This window comes from Otolemur garnettii, unplaced genomic scaffold, assembly GCF_000181295.1.
Source record: "Otolemur garnettii isolate 467f Iridium unplaced genomic scaffold, OtoGar3 scaffold00018, whole genome shotgun sequence".
In the NCBI taxonomy this organism is placed as follows: Eukaryota; Metazoa; Chordata; class Mammalia; order Primates; family Galagidae; genus Otolemur; species Otolemur garnettii.
The window spans coordinates 21,635,195-21,650,966 of NW_003852413.1; the positions used below are offsets into that span (position 1 = coordinate 21,635,195).

The 15,772-nt window shown below is 44.7% G+C and overlaps 2 protein-coding genes across 3 annotated transcripts in view; both read left to right on the forward strand.

The window, feature by feature from the left end:
* The window catches only part of RETREG3 (reticulophagy regulator family member 3), a 29,510-nt gene extending 17,936 nt beyond the window's left edge, over window positions 1–11,574 (forward strand). For both annotated transcript variants that reach the window (XM_003786329.3, XM_023510981.1), the window contains exons 2-9: window positions 1,220–1,326; window positions 3,689–3,719; window positions 4,653–4,779; window positions 5,413–5,497; window positions 6,328–6,465; window positions 7,911–7,993; window positions 8,862–8,994; window positions 9,415–11,574. In XM_003786329.3, the coding sequence (XP_003786377.1) occupies window positions 1,220–1,326; window positions 3,689–3,719; window positions 4,653–4,779; window positions 5,413–5,497; window positions 6,328–6,465; window positions 7,911–7,993; window positions 8,862–8,994; window positions 9,415–9,872 (1,162 nt within the window). In that variant the 3' untranslated portion in view covers window positions 9,873–11,574. The remainder of the gene's footprint in view (window positions 1–1,219; window positions 1,327–3,688; window positions 3,720–4,652; window positions 4,780–5,412; window positions 5,498–6,327; window positions 6,466–7,910; window positions 7,994–8,861; window positions 8,995–9,414) is intronic.
* Window positions 11,575–12,246: 672 nt separating this feature from the next.
* The window catches only part of PSMC3IP (PSMC3 interacting protein), a 6,128-nt gene continuing 2,602 nt past the window's right edge, over window positions 12,247–15,772 (forward strand). The window contains exons 1-4 of the mRNA XM_012802887.2: window positions 12,247–12,753; window positions 12,848–12,948; window positions 13,107–13,228; window positions 13,413–13,425. Of these exons, the coding sequence (XP_012658341.1) occupies window positions 12,720–12,753; window positions 12,848–12,948; window positions 13,107–13,228; window positions 13,413–13,425 (270 nt within the window). The 5' untranslated portion in view covers window positions 12,247–12,719. The remainder of the gene's footprint in view (window positions 12,754–12,847; window positions 12,949–13,106; window positions 13,229–13,412; window positions 13,426–15,772) is intronic.

A 15,772-nucleotide genomic window follows, 5' to 3' on the forward strand; every position in this document is an offset into this window, starting at 1 on the left:
GGTTGAGCTATAGGCGCCGAGCCAAAAAATTTTAACATTTGATTGTGAAATATTTTAAACATATGCAGAGGTAGAGAGAATAGTATTAATAAAGAATCCCATATACCCATCACCTACCTTCAGCAGTTATCAACTCATGGTCAATCTTGATTTATCTGTTTGCGTATACTTCTCTTGCCAAACTTATTTTTACAGCACATTTCAGATGTCATATCATTTCATTCATAAATTTTATTATGTATCTGTACAAGATAGTGATTTAAAAACATAACTACACTAACATCATACCTAAGAAAATAAATAGTTCTTTAATAATTATTAGGTATACTGTCAGTGTTAGATTTCCCAGATTGTTCAAATGCCTTTTTGCTAGAGGTGGGATCCTTACAAAAAATTTAAAAATTAGCCCATTGTGGTGGTGTGTACCTATAGTCACAGCTTGGAAGCTGAGAGAGAAGGGACACTTAAGCCTAATAATTTGAGGTTACAGTGAGCTGTGATGGGGCCTCTACACTTGCCCAAGTAACAGAGCAAGACCCTATCTTTAAAAACAAACTAAATATCTTTTTATTTTTATTTTTTTGTAAAGACAGCTTTGTTGTCCAAGCTGGTCTTGAACTCCTGGTCTCAAGCGGTCCTCCTGCTTCAGCCTCCTAAGTGCTAGGATTACAGGTGTGAGCCACCACACCTGGCCCAGAACTAGCCTTTAGGATATAGCTGTTGTGTCAACTTTCACTGTGACCTTAACAAGTCATTTTACTTTTTTGGCCTCAGTTCCTTCATCTGTGGAGGATATATTATTGAATTCAATGTTTTAAACGCATCTTTATAATTTGTTGCTACAAACTGTTGAGTCTACACTAGTTTTAGTGTTGTGTAGTTTACACTACACTAATTTTGTAGAAAGATAATTTGCTTTCATCATAACAGCTTGTTATCAAGGATGAATGTCTCCCTGAAAATAAGAGTCATAGGCTGAAAAAGCTGAAAAGGGCAATAAGAGCTATTTGCTCTGCTATTATAGAGCAAATTATTATCTCTGCCTTGTAGGTAGAATAACTGAAGTTCAGAAAGCTAAAATAATTTACACAAGGTATATAGTTACTATACTAGTTAGAACAACAACAACAAAAATAAGTCTGTTTATTATAAACCCTGTAATGCACATGTGGTATTTTCTGAAGTTCAGTTTGTTTCTTTCCCCCCTCTCTCTATATAGGTTCTTTGCATTGACATCACTTCGTCTTGTGTTTTTACTTGCATTTGGCTTGATGATCATTGTGTGTATTGATCAATGGAAGAACAAAATCTGGCCTGAAATAAAAGGTGAGTTTGATAGCATTTAGAACAATCTAAACCATAAATAGCCTTTCTTGTCATTTCTACCTTTAGTTTTGGGGATTTATGAGGAGGTCTGTGGAGCTGGGGGCTATCTTTTAAAGTCTGAATTATTTGCTTTAGAAAACACTTGAAGGACTTATGCCCCATATGTGTTATTCAGAGCTGGGTTCCATTTTTCCCCTTGTTAACTAAGCTCAGGAAGTCTGTATCTGCCACATGATGGCCTGAGTCTCCTCATTGGATACTATATCTTTGTTGAGGCAGTATCAATTAACCTCAGGAATTTTTTTATTTTTAATATACAGGGTTTCTTTATGTTGAACTCCAGGCCTCAAGTGATCCTCCGGTCTCAGCCTCCTAATCCTCCTGGGGTTACAGGCAAGGAATTATTTTTAAAGTGTTTATTTGCAAAACACCAAGCTAAGCATTATGGCTTATAGAAAGTACTGTAGGCTCAGCGCCTGTAGCTCAAACGGCTAAGGCGCCAGCCACATACACCAGAGCTGGTGGGTTCGATTCCAGCCCAGGCCTGCCAAAAAACAATGACGGCTACAACCAAAAAAATGACCGGATATTGTGGTGGACGCCTATAGTCCCAGCTGTTTGGGAGGCTGAGGCAAGAGAATCGCTTGAGCCCAGGAGTTGGAGGTTGCTGTGAGCTGTAATGCCATGGCACTCTACCCAAGGTGACAGCTTAAGGCTCTGTCTCAAAAAAAGTAAGGTATGGTTTTCCTCTCAAACATTATATATATATGTGTGTGTGTGTGTGTGTGTGTATATATATATTAAAAATTAAATGATAGACACAATAAGAAAATGACATGAAGGCTATGTTAACCAGTTTGATGAAAATATTTCAAATTGTTGCATTGTGCTCATGTACAAAATTCCCTATATAAGCCAACTGCAAATAAAGAAGCTTGCCATTTTGCCTGAAAAAAAAAAAAAGAAAATATTTCAAATTGTATATAAAAATAGCACTGTACCCCATGACAGTATCAATGTACACAGCTATGATCTAATAAAAATAAAAATATAAAAAAATTAAATGATAGTTCTAGAACAGTACCAGAAATGTCACATTGCAGCATGTGGTTGATATTATATTTGTCATGTATTTTGGTCCTAACTCAAGCCTTGACCAAAGCAAAAGATTTGATCAGATAGAGAAAAAGCATGTTTCTAGAGATCTCAGTGGCTTGATTAGTCCAAGTAACCAGAAGCTGCCAAACATTTCCAGAGAACAGAGAATTGATCATTTTGGTAAGAATGAAGAGTTTGTTAAAGGGAGTACTCGGAAGTAAAACTGGAAATATATCAGGATTAGATTTTATAAAGCCTTAAAGTTAGGCTCAGAAGTTTAGACTTTGTCTGATGGGTACTAGGTGTTCATTGAAGATTTTTAAATTAGAGCTATGAATTGAGATGACAATAAAGATTAATTAGGTAGCATTTTATAGGACCATATGGAAGGAGAAGAAGGGGAGGAAGATGATCTGTTAGGTGACCATGGAAGTGTCTTTGTGAGAGGTAGAATTGTCCTTGAAAACAAATGATGGATGACTTAGAGATCTGTGAAGAAGGAGGAAGAAACATTGTCTTGGAAAGAAGGCAGGACTCAAAACAAACTGAGATTGTTGGATGGGAGTTAGAAGAGTAAGAAATAAAAATCGACTTTAAGATTTTTAAAGCTGGGAGAGTGGGTAAATGGCATTATAGGTAGCAGATAAAGGCAAAGGCAGAGGAATCGGTTTAGGTGGGGGTATGAAAGCAAGGAAAATTGATGTAGGTTTTACACATGTTAATTTTGAGATGTTAGTAGGATCTTCAAACTAGAGTATAAAACTTTTAAATTCTCATCCAATTTTATAGAAACTTCAAGGAATCATGTAGTTCATCCATCTGTCTTAAGGCTGGTCAATGTCAAAAGGCTTTATGTCATCCATGTCTCTTTTTAAAGAGAAAGACAGATTTCTAGTGTTGAAGTAGCTAAAACATGCCTTTGTGGTCTGGCACACATTGATATATATGAGCAATCCAGACACTCAAGAGGTGGGATGGACTATTCTTTTTGTAGACCATGGCCTTCATCTAAGGTAATTAGAGGCTCTAATGGTCCATTTGGACCCCTCTTTCTCTCCTTCACAAAATAACAGGCATAAGTTATTATTCCCTTGTCTGCAACTCCCTAACTGTGGCAGTTTAACATGGTGTCTCCTTTTTATTGGCTATTACTGTTTTGTTTTCCCCAAACCTATTAAAACGTGATCTGTCAGACCAACAGCCTAATATTTTCATGTTTAGTTTTCCCTACCAACTAATGCTGATGTTTGTTTTAATATTGTAGTGCCAAGACCCGACGCATTAGACAATGAGAGGTATGGAACACTAATTAAATCCCTTTTTGTTGCTCTGATTGATTCTCTTGTAATATGCTGGTTACATGTTGTTAACCCCATGTTATGGACACACAGAATAAGCCAAGAACCTAATCTATTCCAGATAATCATTTTAATACATCCTAAAGTTCAGGGAGCAATATGTTGAGGTGGCCATTGTCCTCTGATCTTTACAAGAGAAAGTTTTGAAAGAGAAGCATTACAGTGCCCCATAACCTGACATGCCAGGGAATCAGCTGCATTATTCAGCTCCAGTAAGTAAACTTAAAGGCGACTAACTTTTGTCTCCTGGCTTTTGTACCAGGTCATTTAGTGTTTTCTGTGACCTCTTACTATTTAAAGTTCCTGGTCAGAAAACACATTGGTTCCTGGCATCAGTAAGCCAACGCCAAAGATTCCTCTTGTGTCTTAAAGCTCCTGCTTTCATTTTTCAGTTCATCCACCCTGTATGTTTGATTCAAGGAATTGTCTCTGCTGTGGCTTATTTTGGCTCTGCTTTATTTATTGTTTCTCTGAGGGGCACATCTACCATTGCCTCCTCCTCAGCAGCAGTGGTGTCAATCAGACTGTGCTTTTATCCCTAGATTGCAATTGCAGGGAATTGCAATGGTCTGAGTGTGGGGAAGAAAATGTGTCTAAGCACAAAAGGCTTTGGAGCTGGTGGCAGGTTTATACACGTGGATTGATCTGCTTGCTCATAGGGTGGAGTTGCCAGAACAAGTTTGCCCTCCTAGTTCCTAAATTCAAGTTCCAACCTGGTGAACCAAGAAGAGTCATGCTTCACCTCTAAAGCACCTGGGACTAGCCACTCCCCAGCCCCTGTTTAAACTTGGAAGCATTGGCTGCCTGCACAGCAATATGGGGGGATTTTCAACACCCTCCTTTCACAGCTCCCCCTTCTCTCTCTCATAGTTGGGGCTTTGTGCACCCTCGGTTGCTCAGCGTGCCCGAGCTCTGCCACCATATAGCTGAAGTCTGGGTTAGTGGGACCATTTTCATAAGGAATCTTTTGCTTTTCAAAAAGCAAAACCCAGGCAAGGTAAGACTTCCCTTTTTCACTTTCATCTCTGGCCTCTCAATTTAGTTCATGCTAAACTGAAACAACTCCTTTACTACATATCCTCATTCAAGAAAGAAAAGACTGTGTTGTTTGTAGAGACAAAGGGAAGTTATAGGAAGCAGCTTCTGACCTGCCATTAGGACTAAGGCAAGAGAGCCTGGTGACTCCTCGTTTGGTGCATGCCACTTAGATTAGCCTATTTTCGTGCCTCAAGATGGAAAAGAAAGCTTGCTTGTGTGCATTCTGTGTCATATTAAACATGTGGCAGGTGCTGGGTTTTTTTAGTTTTTTGACTTAAAAAACCCACTACCAATACTTGCTTTCAGAGAGAATTTTTGGCTAAGTCCTATTCAAACCAATTTCCCGGCATGAGAGGTACAGCCCTCTGGGGTTACCCATGTAAGAGAAGTTTGAATAGAAGGGGACATCTTCCTTTTCCTCTCAGACAGAATCACCACTGGATGTAAAAGTGGCTGTATTGGTCATTCTGACATGTCCATGCTTGACTCAAAGATCATAACCTTTCAACCATATCTCTATCATAACTCTTCATCCCCACCCCAGTGTCCTATCACATAGCAGAAGCTTAATACTACTTTCTGACTCCTCCAGTTCTGCTTGCTGAGTTGTGGGATACTGACCTTTTTGGCTGTCTTGGGCCGCTATATCCCTGGGCTCCTGCTGTCCTACTTGATGCGTAAGTATGGCCTATGAGCTGTACCTTGCTCAGAGCTTTCCAATCTCAGTTAAATCTTGGTCTAGGGAGAGGGCTTTTATATTTCGTTCTCTAGGAAATGACCTTTTCATATTTTTGTGACGTGTTAGTGTTAGGAAAATATCTTTCTTCTCACCCATAGCAGGCTCTCTACATATGAAATTCATTTCTTACCAAGTTAGTTTTAGAAATTGATGAGGTTCCAGTAACATATATTGCATTAACAACTATAAATGACTGCCTGTCCCTATTTAAGGAGGGAATTTTTAGAGCCAATGTATTGTATAACAGCAAAACATAATTCTTAGGAGTTCCTCTACTAAGTTCTGTTTATCCCTGGAGCACTTTTTCCCACTGCCAGAGCACATTTTTATAAATTAATTTATTTCCTTTTGGCATGTAGTCTGCTTGCTTGGGGCTGGAATAATTGAGTAGTTGTGGCTGTGGCCATTATACATCAGAACATCACGTGATTTTTATATAGTTTTGAGGCATTGTTAACATTTAGCCTTATTTATGGTTCAGTGACACCATAGACAAGTGACCACACTGTCTGGTTCGCCCCTTGGCCTGTCAGGAGCATACTCTGATGCACACAGCCCTGTACTAGGCCTGGTAGGTAGCTAAAGAAGTCCCTATCCTCAAAACCCCCCTCATGCAACGGGACACAGGTAAAGATGATTAGCAGAATTAAGGATAACTGTTCCATAGTATATATCCAAGCCCTAAGGGTATGATAGTGGAGGGATAGTTAGGAATGTTTTGTGAAGCCCCTTCTCTATGTTGCCACTGTTTCTCATGCTTCTTCTCAGTTGTCACTATCATGATGTGGCCCTTGGCTGTGTATCACCACCTGTGGGATCGAGCATATGTGCGGCTGAAGCCAGTTCTGCAGCGGCTGGACTTCAGTGTCCGTGGCTACATGATGTCTAAGCAGAGAGAGAGACAATGTAAGTGTCGTGGGGTTGCTTCCTTCCACTTGGGCAGTTTGAGGAAGAGGAGAAGCTTGTGGGTCTGATAGACTGAAAGTGGGAGAAGTGGGGGGTGGTAAGTAAAAGTGATGTTCTATTCCAGAGAGACCTATGCAGGCTTGTCAGTTTTTTCTAGTTTGGAATGCTAGACTCTCCCGTTTTAAGTAAGTCTGAGAAAAGATTCATGGAATGAAGACATCTCTAGTTATTACCTGCTATCTATGAAACCCTTTGCATGTGCCTGAGCACTGTGCTGGCTGCTCTGTATATGTTGTCTTATTTAACCTTTACCACTTTGAGACATGAGTGGTATCATGCTCTTCTTCTAGTTGAGGAAATTGAAGCTCACAGGTAGTAAAAAGTCAGAGCGGGTCTTTTCAACTCCTAAGCCTGGCCTATGCACTACTAAAAGCTGCCTCCCAAAGGTAGTTAAAAACTGCTACCTCAATAGCCGGGCATTGCGGCTGGCACCTATAGTCCTAGCTACTCAGGAGGCTGAGGCAAGAGAATCACCTAAGTCCAAGAGCTGGAGGTTGCTGTGAGCTGTGATGCCACAGCACTTTACCAAGGGCGATAAAGTGAGACTCTGTTTCTTAAAAAAAAAAACAAAACAGGCGCCTGTGGCTCAGTGGATAGGGCGCCAGCCCCACATACCGAGCGTGGCAGGTTCAAACCCGGCCCTGGCCAAACTGCAACAAAAAAAATAGCTGGGCACTGTGGTGGGTGCCTGTAGTCCGAGCTACTTGGGAGGCTGAGGCAAGAGAATCGCTTAAGTCCAGGAGTTGGAGGTTGCTGTGAGCTGTGTGATGCCCCAGCACTCTACCCAGGGCAATAAAGTGAAACTCTGTCTCTACAAAAAAACCCTGCTACCTCAGAATCAGAAGTATACTAGCTGACATCCATTCAACACCTCCATGATGGTAGTGCAAACTGTTTTCTCTCTTCTGTGGTCTTGTTAGTTTGCGTGTTTCATTAAACCCTGGTCTTCAAAGAGCCTTGCGCACGGTCACCAAGCTCCACCTACCCCTGGGGCAGCCATTTGAAAAGTATCACTTCTCAAAAGCCTGATTTAACCAAGGTGGGCCTCTTCTTTTGCCCACCTTATGTTAATGTCTACTTACTACCTTGACATCAGGTCTGCCTTTTGCTTGACAGTTGTTGACAAACCTTGTGGTTGATTATCTGACCAGGATAGAAATGTGTAGGGGCTGGTGGAAGGAAGGATATTGGAAGAGAGCTCTTCTATTCTGTGTTATTGAATCTCCTTGTTACTTAGGCTCAGCAGCCATGGTATTTTTATGTAGGCTTAGGGCCATAGTCACAGGGGCCTTTTTCTTTTGTTCTGATTATGCCTTTGAAGTCCAAGAGGAGCCCCCCACACACACTCAAGGAAGTAATCAAAGCTTTCTGCTCTTTCCATACAGTGCGCCGCAGAGCTGTACATCCAGAACGGGCCATGGACAACCACAGTGACAGCGAAGAAGAACTTGCTGCCTTCTGTCCTCAGGTATATTGAGTGTAGCAACTTTTCACTGTCTGGTTTTCTTTAGCTTCCTTTTAACTATCTGGCAGCTCATATTTAAGCAGTAACCAGGTTTTAAGATCATCACTGGCTCTCTAAGCTCTGGACTCCTCTTGCTCCCAAGGGCAGAAGCAAGAAGAGAAGCTAAGGTTATATTGGGATTTTTGTATCTAGATGTCAATTTTTTTTTTTTTTTTTTTTTAAAGACAGAGTCTCACTTTGTCACCCTTGGTAGAGTGCCATGGCGTCACACTTCACAGCAACCTCCAGCTCCTGGGCTTGGGCAGTTCTCCTGCGTCAGCCTCCCGAGTAGCTGGGACTACAGATACCCACCACAACGCCCGGCTATTTTTTTGTTGCAATTTGGCAGGGGCTGGGTTTGAACCCACCACCCTCTATATGGGGCTGGCACCCAACTCACTGAGCCACAGGTGCCACCCCTATAGATCTCAATTTAAACCTGATGCCCAGGACGCCCTCCTCCATGTCTCCTTTTAACCTACCATCCTGGAAGAACTGTGGCACTGGTATGATTATCTTTTAAACAGCTCAGTCCTTTAGGTTGGGTATTGTGTATATCCTCCTGGCCACCTGTGAACAATTATCTCTGGATCAGTTACTTGCTTAAGAGTAATTCCTAGACTGCTTTTCTTGTGCTCAAAAAATTAATAAGAGCATTTTCTCTGGGAGACAGCCTAAAAGGTCAAGATTTTTACTAAAGTCTGTATCCCTGGTTACACTGATGGTCTTGGGGTAACCTTTAAATCCAGCTAATTAATAAAGCTGTACCTGGGGACTGCACCTGGTTCCTAATGGCATCATCTCAGGCTCATCGGTCTTTTCTTTTCCTAAGCTGGATGATTCTACTGTTGCCAAGGAATTGGCCATCACGGACTCAGAGCACTCGGATGCTGAGGTCTCCTGTACAGACAATGGCACATTCAATCTTTCAAGGGGCCAAACACCTCTAACAGAAGGCTCTGAAGGTGAGAGGAACTTTGATCTGAGTTGATAATGGTTCTGTCTGTTGTCTCAGCTTCCCTAGACAGAAGGGATACTGATACCCCCTACTCCGTTTTTTGAGCTGTAGGTCAGGTGGCAAAGCGCCCAAGGGGGTAGCTACAGCCAGGATGGTACTGCTGCTCTTCTTGAAGCCCTTAGTCCCTTTGTAACCTCAGGCTCTGGCCTCATGAGGGACATAATAGAAAAAGAGATGGTGAGTTCTATGCCAGTAGAGATCATAGCCATCTGTAAGGGGGTGTGGGGAGCTAAACCAGCCTCATGGGTTTTACTTGACTCTGAGAAGTCCCAGGTGGGGACAGTCTGGCTATATAGGGCATTTTGTAAGTCCAGGGCCATAGGAGGGCCAGGTAGTTGCTGTATCTTAGACATCCCTATTCTCCCAGACTTAGATGGTCACAGTGATCCAGAAGAATCCTTTGCCAGAGACCTTCCCGACTTCCCTTCTATTAATGTGGATCCTGCTGGCCTGGATGACGAGGACGACACCAGCATTGGCATGCCCAGTTTGATGTACCGTTCCCCTTCAGGGGCTGAGGACCCCCGGGCTCCCCCTGCCAGTCGGGATGAGGCTGCACTGCCGGAGCTCCTGCTCAGTGCTCTGCCTGTAGGATCCAACCTCACCAGCAACCTTGCCAGCCTGGTCTCCCAGGGTATGATCCAGCTGGCTTTGTCAGGAGCTTCCCAGCCTGGCCCTTCTGGCCCACCTTCCCGGAGAGCAACAAGAGCCATCCTCCGGTCCCCTAGTTCAGACCTGGACACTGATGCTGAGGGGGATGACTTCGAACTTCTGGATCAGTCAGAGCTGAATCAGCTGGACCCTGCCAATTCCAGGAGCCACTGAGGCAGACTCCTTATGGGGTTCACTGTGGTTTAGCTTTTTTTTCTCCCCATCCCACTTAAGGTGATGGGGCAAGGGAAGAACCCAGCTCCCATCCCCTGAATTATATTTGTATGCTGGGTGGCCTGACTGATGCTCAGAGGCCTGCATATAGAGGATACTCATGCCCCTGCTGCCAGCTGGATACCCATTTCTGAGCTCAGTCACTGAAGTGAGAGTGTGCTCCCCTGAGAGAGGCCTCTCTCCATCATGATGGTACTTAATGGGGAACAAAATAGTCAGGGATATTGATTCCCCTTTGAGGAGGTGCTGCTGTTTGCTTTTAGGTATGGGTGCTCAGAGGCCCTCACTGATAAAAGAGCCCATCCCTTCCTCCCTTCATCACCTCCCTAGAGCCTCCCCACCAATCATGCAGCAGCTGGAAGAGTTACATTGTTACCATCTTCTTTTGCTAAACTAGGATGTTTAAGTAAACTTTTTCCTTGGTTCTGCAGAACAGGCCTGCACCCTCTCCTCTAGCCCATCCATATTTTTTGAGGCCTGTTCCTGAGTGCCCCAAAGTATTGCTTGTTAAATTTAAGAAATGTGAACATAATTGTGGGGATGGGCCTCTTCTACATCACTTTGGGCCATGGGGGTCAGCTGGCTAGATCAGTGAGTGCCTCTGTATCTTCAGATTCTGTATCACTGAATCTTCTGGAGCTGTGTGGTTGTCTTTGGTGCTGCTAACCCCTGGCTCCATTTGACCATCAGTCTGAGCAGTGAGCAAAGCAATACCATATCCATTTCTATGTTCCTGGTCCTTCCCCTGCTTCTCCTTTGGAGAAGCAATAATTCTATGAGGGATGGCAAAGTAGCACTTTACAAATGGTTCCGTGGCATTCATCCCAGGAGCCACAAGCTCTTCTTGCACCAGCTGTTCTTACTCCCTATTCAGCTACTTTACTGCTTTTATTTTCATCTGTTTCCCAACTTGGCAGAGCCTCCTTTAAGGATGAGCCCAGTTAGCAAGGTGTGTATAATCAGCAGACACCTCTTTGAGGGTTATCTGTTTAGCGGCCCCTAGTAAAATCATGTGAGACAAAAATCCAAAAACGATAGATGGTTCTAAGCTTGTGCCAGGCTATAACCTCTCCCTGCCCACTCCCCCAGTCAGAGCTCAAGCCAAACTCTTCTATCTGCGTTCCTTCTGCATTAACCCTTTGCTGATCCTCAGGGACCACTCCCCTAAAACTCCCATACTTGGGTTAGGGATGTTGGACAGAGCCTATATCATGTGCTGCAGGTGGGGGTGTGCTGACAAGTTTGTCTTGGTTGATGGACAATGTACAGAGAGGCCAGGGAGTGAAAATAGTTCCGGCAGTGAGAAGAGAGAAGAGCTGGATGCCTGTCTCATAGTCACTTGTGTGTGATGGTCAGAGTCAGGGGTAATGATATTCATGCCCCCCACTTTAGGTTTAGACTTTGTATACATTCTCTCTTCTCAGAGCCCAGATGTCTTAAGAGGTGAGCTCTGATTTGGAGAAACAGGTGTGGGAAAGGAGTGGGATTTTGCGTGTTTGCATGAGTGTGTGTAGCTTCAGGCCTTGGGAGTTGGCAAGAGGGAGGGAGGGAAGGAAGAAGAGCAAAACCTTTAGAAGGTTTCTTGTACCTAGGGGATCCTGCTCTGAATCTCCTTAGTCCTCCACTGTGAATTGAGGGTGGGTGGGCGGGTGTTGGGGAATAAATCTTATTTGAGAACAATCTTGAGGACTGATGTTGCATGGTGTCCTACCCTTGATAGGTCTTCTCTTGTTAATCTGAGTTCTGGATTTATTTGAGGTGACAGCCCAGGTGTGAGGGACCCGAAGTCTACTTAGGTTTTTTCTTTGTGCTGCCCAGAACAATCACTATAGTTAGGAGGCCATTTCCCTTCCTCAGGGAGCCCAGATGTGAGAATAACTGGCACACTTGGCTGTAATATAGCTTGCAGTTCCATTTCTAAACCTGCAAAGACAAGCACATGTTTGTCAGGCTGAGGAGCTTTTAGATAGAAGGTTTTAAAAAATAGAAATGCTTCTCTACTGGACTGTTTGAGCTGCAGGAACAGCTGCTCTTCGGCCTTCAGCTGACCTCAGAAACTAGAAATACTTATTTCAGGCTCTGTCCCATTGGCCACTGTGGTCAAGAATGGAAAGCACCTGCCAGGTGTGGCCCTGAGACTGACAGGGCTAACAAACTTATACAAGCTTTGTGGCTTAAAAGTAGCCCCCTCCCATCTTTCCTTGGTGTTCCACCCACAGCAGATGTCGGGCGCCCCCTGGGTGCAAAGCTCGGTAAAGGACAAACAATGGGAGTGTAAACGCTCTGCGAAGCGCTAATGCTTCCTAATTTTTTCACAACCATCCTCTACAAGTAGCTACTACACCTACTTTACAAGGGATAAAACAGGCTGACGAAAGAGCTGGACCGTGGGATCAAGACACGTCCCTGTGGGTAACTAGCACTGTGACCTTGAGCTGGTCGCTTGCCCCGCGCGGAAGTTGATCCCTGAAGTGTCTCCCCGTTACAACACTGGGCCTAGGTCAAGGTTACAAGTGTTCAGCCGCGGCTGGATCTGGGTCTGGAAACTTGAAGGCGTTCTCTACCGCAGTCTAAGTTGCCAGAGGAAGGCAGGGAGAGGTCCAAACTGGGTCTCATGCCTCAGTGCGCCGGGCAGAAGTGAGCTACGGCGTCCGGGAAGGGTCTCTTCCTCCCCAGATGGCTTCCCTATTTGAGCCAATCACCGCTTGAGCCCGCCCCCCGTCACCGGAAGGAGGCGTTACCGGAGCAACTCTTAACGACCTGCTCAGTTTGGCGGCGGGAAAGGCCATGAGTAAAGGGCGAGCAGAAGCTGCGGCTGGAGGTAACGGTGGCGTGGGCGCGGGGTGGGAGACCCAGGAGGGGAGTGGGCGAGTAGGTCGGCTGAGTGGCCTTTCCCCTGCCTCGTCTCTTCACAGCCGCCGGGATCCTCCTGAGGTACCTCCAGGAGCAGAACAGGCCCTACAGCGCCCAGGACGTGTTTGGGAACCTGCAGAGGGAACACGGACTGGGCAAGGCGGTGAGGACCTCTTCATAGGGATTCCCCCGTGAGGCCCCCTCGAATCAGGCTGGGGTCCTGTCCTCTCGAACCTGGGGCTCTTTCCCCATCACTGGCTGAAATTCCCCCTGCTCGAGCCCAAAGACTCCTCTGATGGCTTCGTCCCTCCCCTCTGCCAGGCGGTGGTGAAGGCGCTGGAGCAGCTGGCCCAACAAGGCAAGATCAAAGAGAAGACCTATGGCAAGCAGAAGATCTATTTTGCGGATCAGGTGAGGAGAATCCTGCGCAGATTATCACCCATGTGAGGGCCCGACATTGAGCACATTATCTCTTAGTGTTGTGTTTTGAGGAGAGTAGAGGCACACCATGAAACTCGCCTGTCAAAGGAAAAAAAAAAAGAAAGAAACTCACCTGTCTTAAGTGAATAAGAGAATAAAAGAACCTCTGACATTCTTAAATCAAGGTGTGTATCCCCCCCCCTGCAGTGATCCAAACTTCGTGAGGTTTCCAGAGTTGCACTATGAATGACAGAAGATCCTGTATTGCTACCAAGGTCCATTTCCGCTTGGAAGCTTATTCCCCATCATCTAGGTTAGCACCATCCTCTGCCTCCACCTCCCTCCCTAAGCACATCAAATTTGTATTCTCCAGCCCAGACCTCTACCTAGAGCCTCCCAGACGCCACAGAGCATTTGCAAAGTGCGATTTTGCCATCCCTGTGGAGTTACTGCTTCTTCTTGGAGAAGCAAGGGAAGGACCAGGAATATAGAAATAGGTAATGGAGAGAGAATGCTTCATCTTTCCCCTCAACCTAGCTCGTCTCCAGCATTCTTCTCCCTTAATGGGAATCACTCTTCACCCAAACTAGAGACTTCAGAGTAATTCTTGCCTTCTCTTACCCCACATGTCCTCAATCATCATGTTCAGCTGATCTTTCCTTTCTCAAGTCCATGCTGTCCACTGAAATAGAGCTATTACTGCTCTATTTCAGACCCTCTTCATCTACTAAAGTATCCTAACAGATCTTACCTCCTCAAGCATATCTTAAACATTGCAGCCAGTATGACCTATCCAAATACAAATCTTTTTTTTTTTGAGACAGAGCCTCAAGCTGTCCCCTTGGGTAGAGTGCTGTGGCATTACAGCTCACAGCAACCTCCAACTCCTGGGCTCAAGAGCGAGTCTCCTGCCTCAGCCTCCCAAGTAGCTGGGATCACAGGCGCCCACTGCAACACCTGGCTATTTTTTGGTTGCAGTCCTCATTGTTGTTTTGGTTGGCCCGGCTGGATTTGAACCCGCCACCTTAGGTGTATGTGGCTGGCACCTTAGCCACTTGAGCCACAGGCACCAAGCCTAAATACAGATCTTGACAGCTCCCCAGTGCTCAATAGAACAGATAAAAGGCAATTGGAAACTTGCCCCAGCCAGTCTCTAGCTTTACTTGTCCTTGTTGTTTGTTTTTTAGAGACAGAATCTCACTTTGTTGCCCTTGGTAGAGTGCTGTGGTATCCCAGCTCACAGCAACCTCTAACTCCTGGGCTTAGGCAATTCTCTTGCCTCAGCCTCCCGAGTAGGTGGAACACAGGCGCCTGCCACAACGTCTGGCTATTTTGTTGTTGCAGTTTGGCTGGGGCCAGGTTCGAACCCGCCACCCTCAGCATATGGGGCCAGTGCCCTACGCACTGAGCCACAGGTGCCGCCCTCACCTGTCCTTGTTATTTTTCCATTCATCAGTACCAGACAATTCAGATGTGTTTTACTCCTCTGTCCTTTGCTCATTGTCTTCCCTCTGCCCTAGGGTATTTTAGGCCCTTCTGCTCTTTGCCTAGCTTACTCTTCCTTATTGTCTAGGATTTTTCTCAGGTATCACCTTCTCCAGAAACCTTCCCTAAATACTTTGAGCTAACGGTCTCTTCTTCAGTTCTTTTTTTTTGAGACAGTGTTACTATGTTGCCCTCCGTAGAGTACCATGGTGTCACAGCTCATAGCAACCTCCAGCTCTTGGGCTTAGGCTTCAGCCTCCCTCTTTTTCAGCTCTTAACCTCTTTTGACACATACTGTATTATAATTACCTTTTTTTAGTAGAGACAGGGTCTTGCTCTTGCTCAGGCTGGTCTCAAACTCCTGAGGTCAGGCAGTCCACCCACCCTGGCCTCCCAAAGTGCTAAGATTACAGGCATGAGACACTGCTCCCTGCTTTGTCTTCCTCACCTAACTGAAGTTCCCATAGCCAGACCCTATTTCTCCATTCATTTTATCTAACATCCAGTAGACATTAAATACTCATTTAACTGGATAAAACTACCTTCAAGACTGTTTTCCTAACACAGTCTTCATTGTGTTACTCTATTGAAAATTCTCTGAGGTTGGCAAACTTTTTCTGCTTGACTATATACTGTTTTTAGGCTTTTTTTTTTTAAGACAGTCTCACTTATATTGCCTTGGTAGAGTGCTGTAGCGTCACAGCTCACACAGCAACCTCAAGACTCTTGGGCTTAAGTGATTTTCTTGCCTCATCTCCCAAGTAGCTGCCACTATAGGGGCCTGCTACAACACCCAGCTATTTTTTTTTTTTTTTTTGAAACAAAGTCCTACTATGTTGCTCTTGGTAGAGTGCCATGGCATCAAAGCTCACAGCAACCTCACTCTTGGGCTTGAGCCAGGTTTGAACCTACCAACTCAGGTGTATATGGCTGGCACCCTAACTACTGAGCTGAAGAATACTACTTTTTAAGTTTAGTGAGTTGTTTTATCACTAAATGGGAATATATTTGTCTTAGCGTCCTACATACCTGGTCACTCCTTGAGGGTAGGCATTAGGTTTCAACTTTTTTTTTTTTTTTTT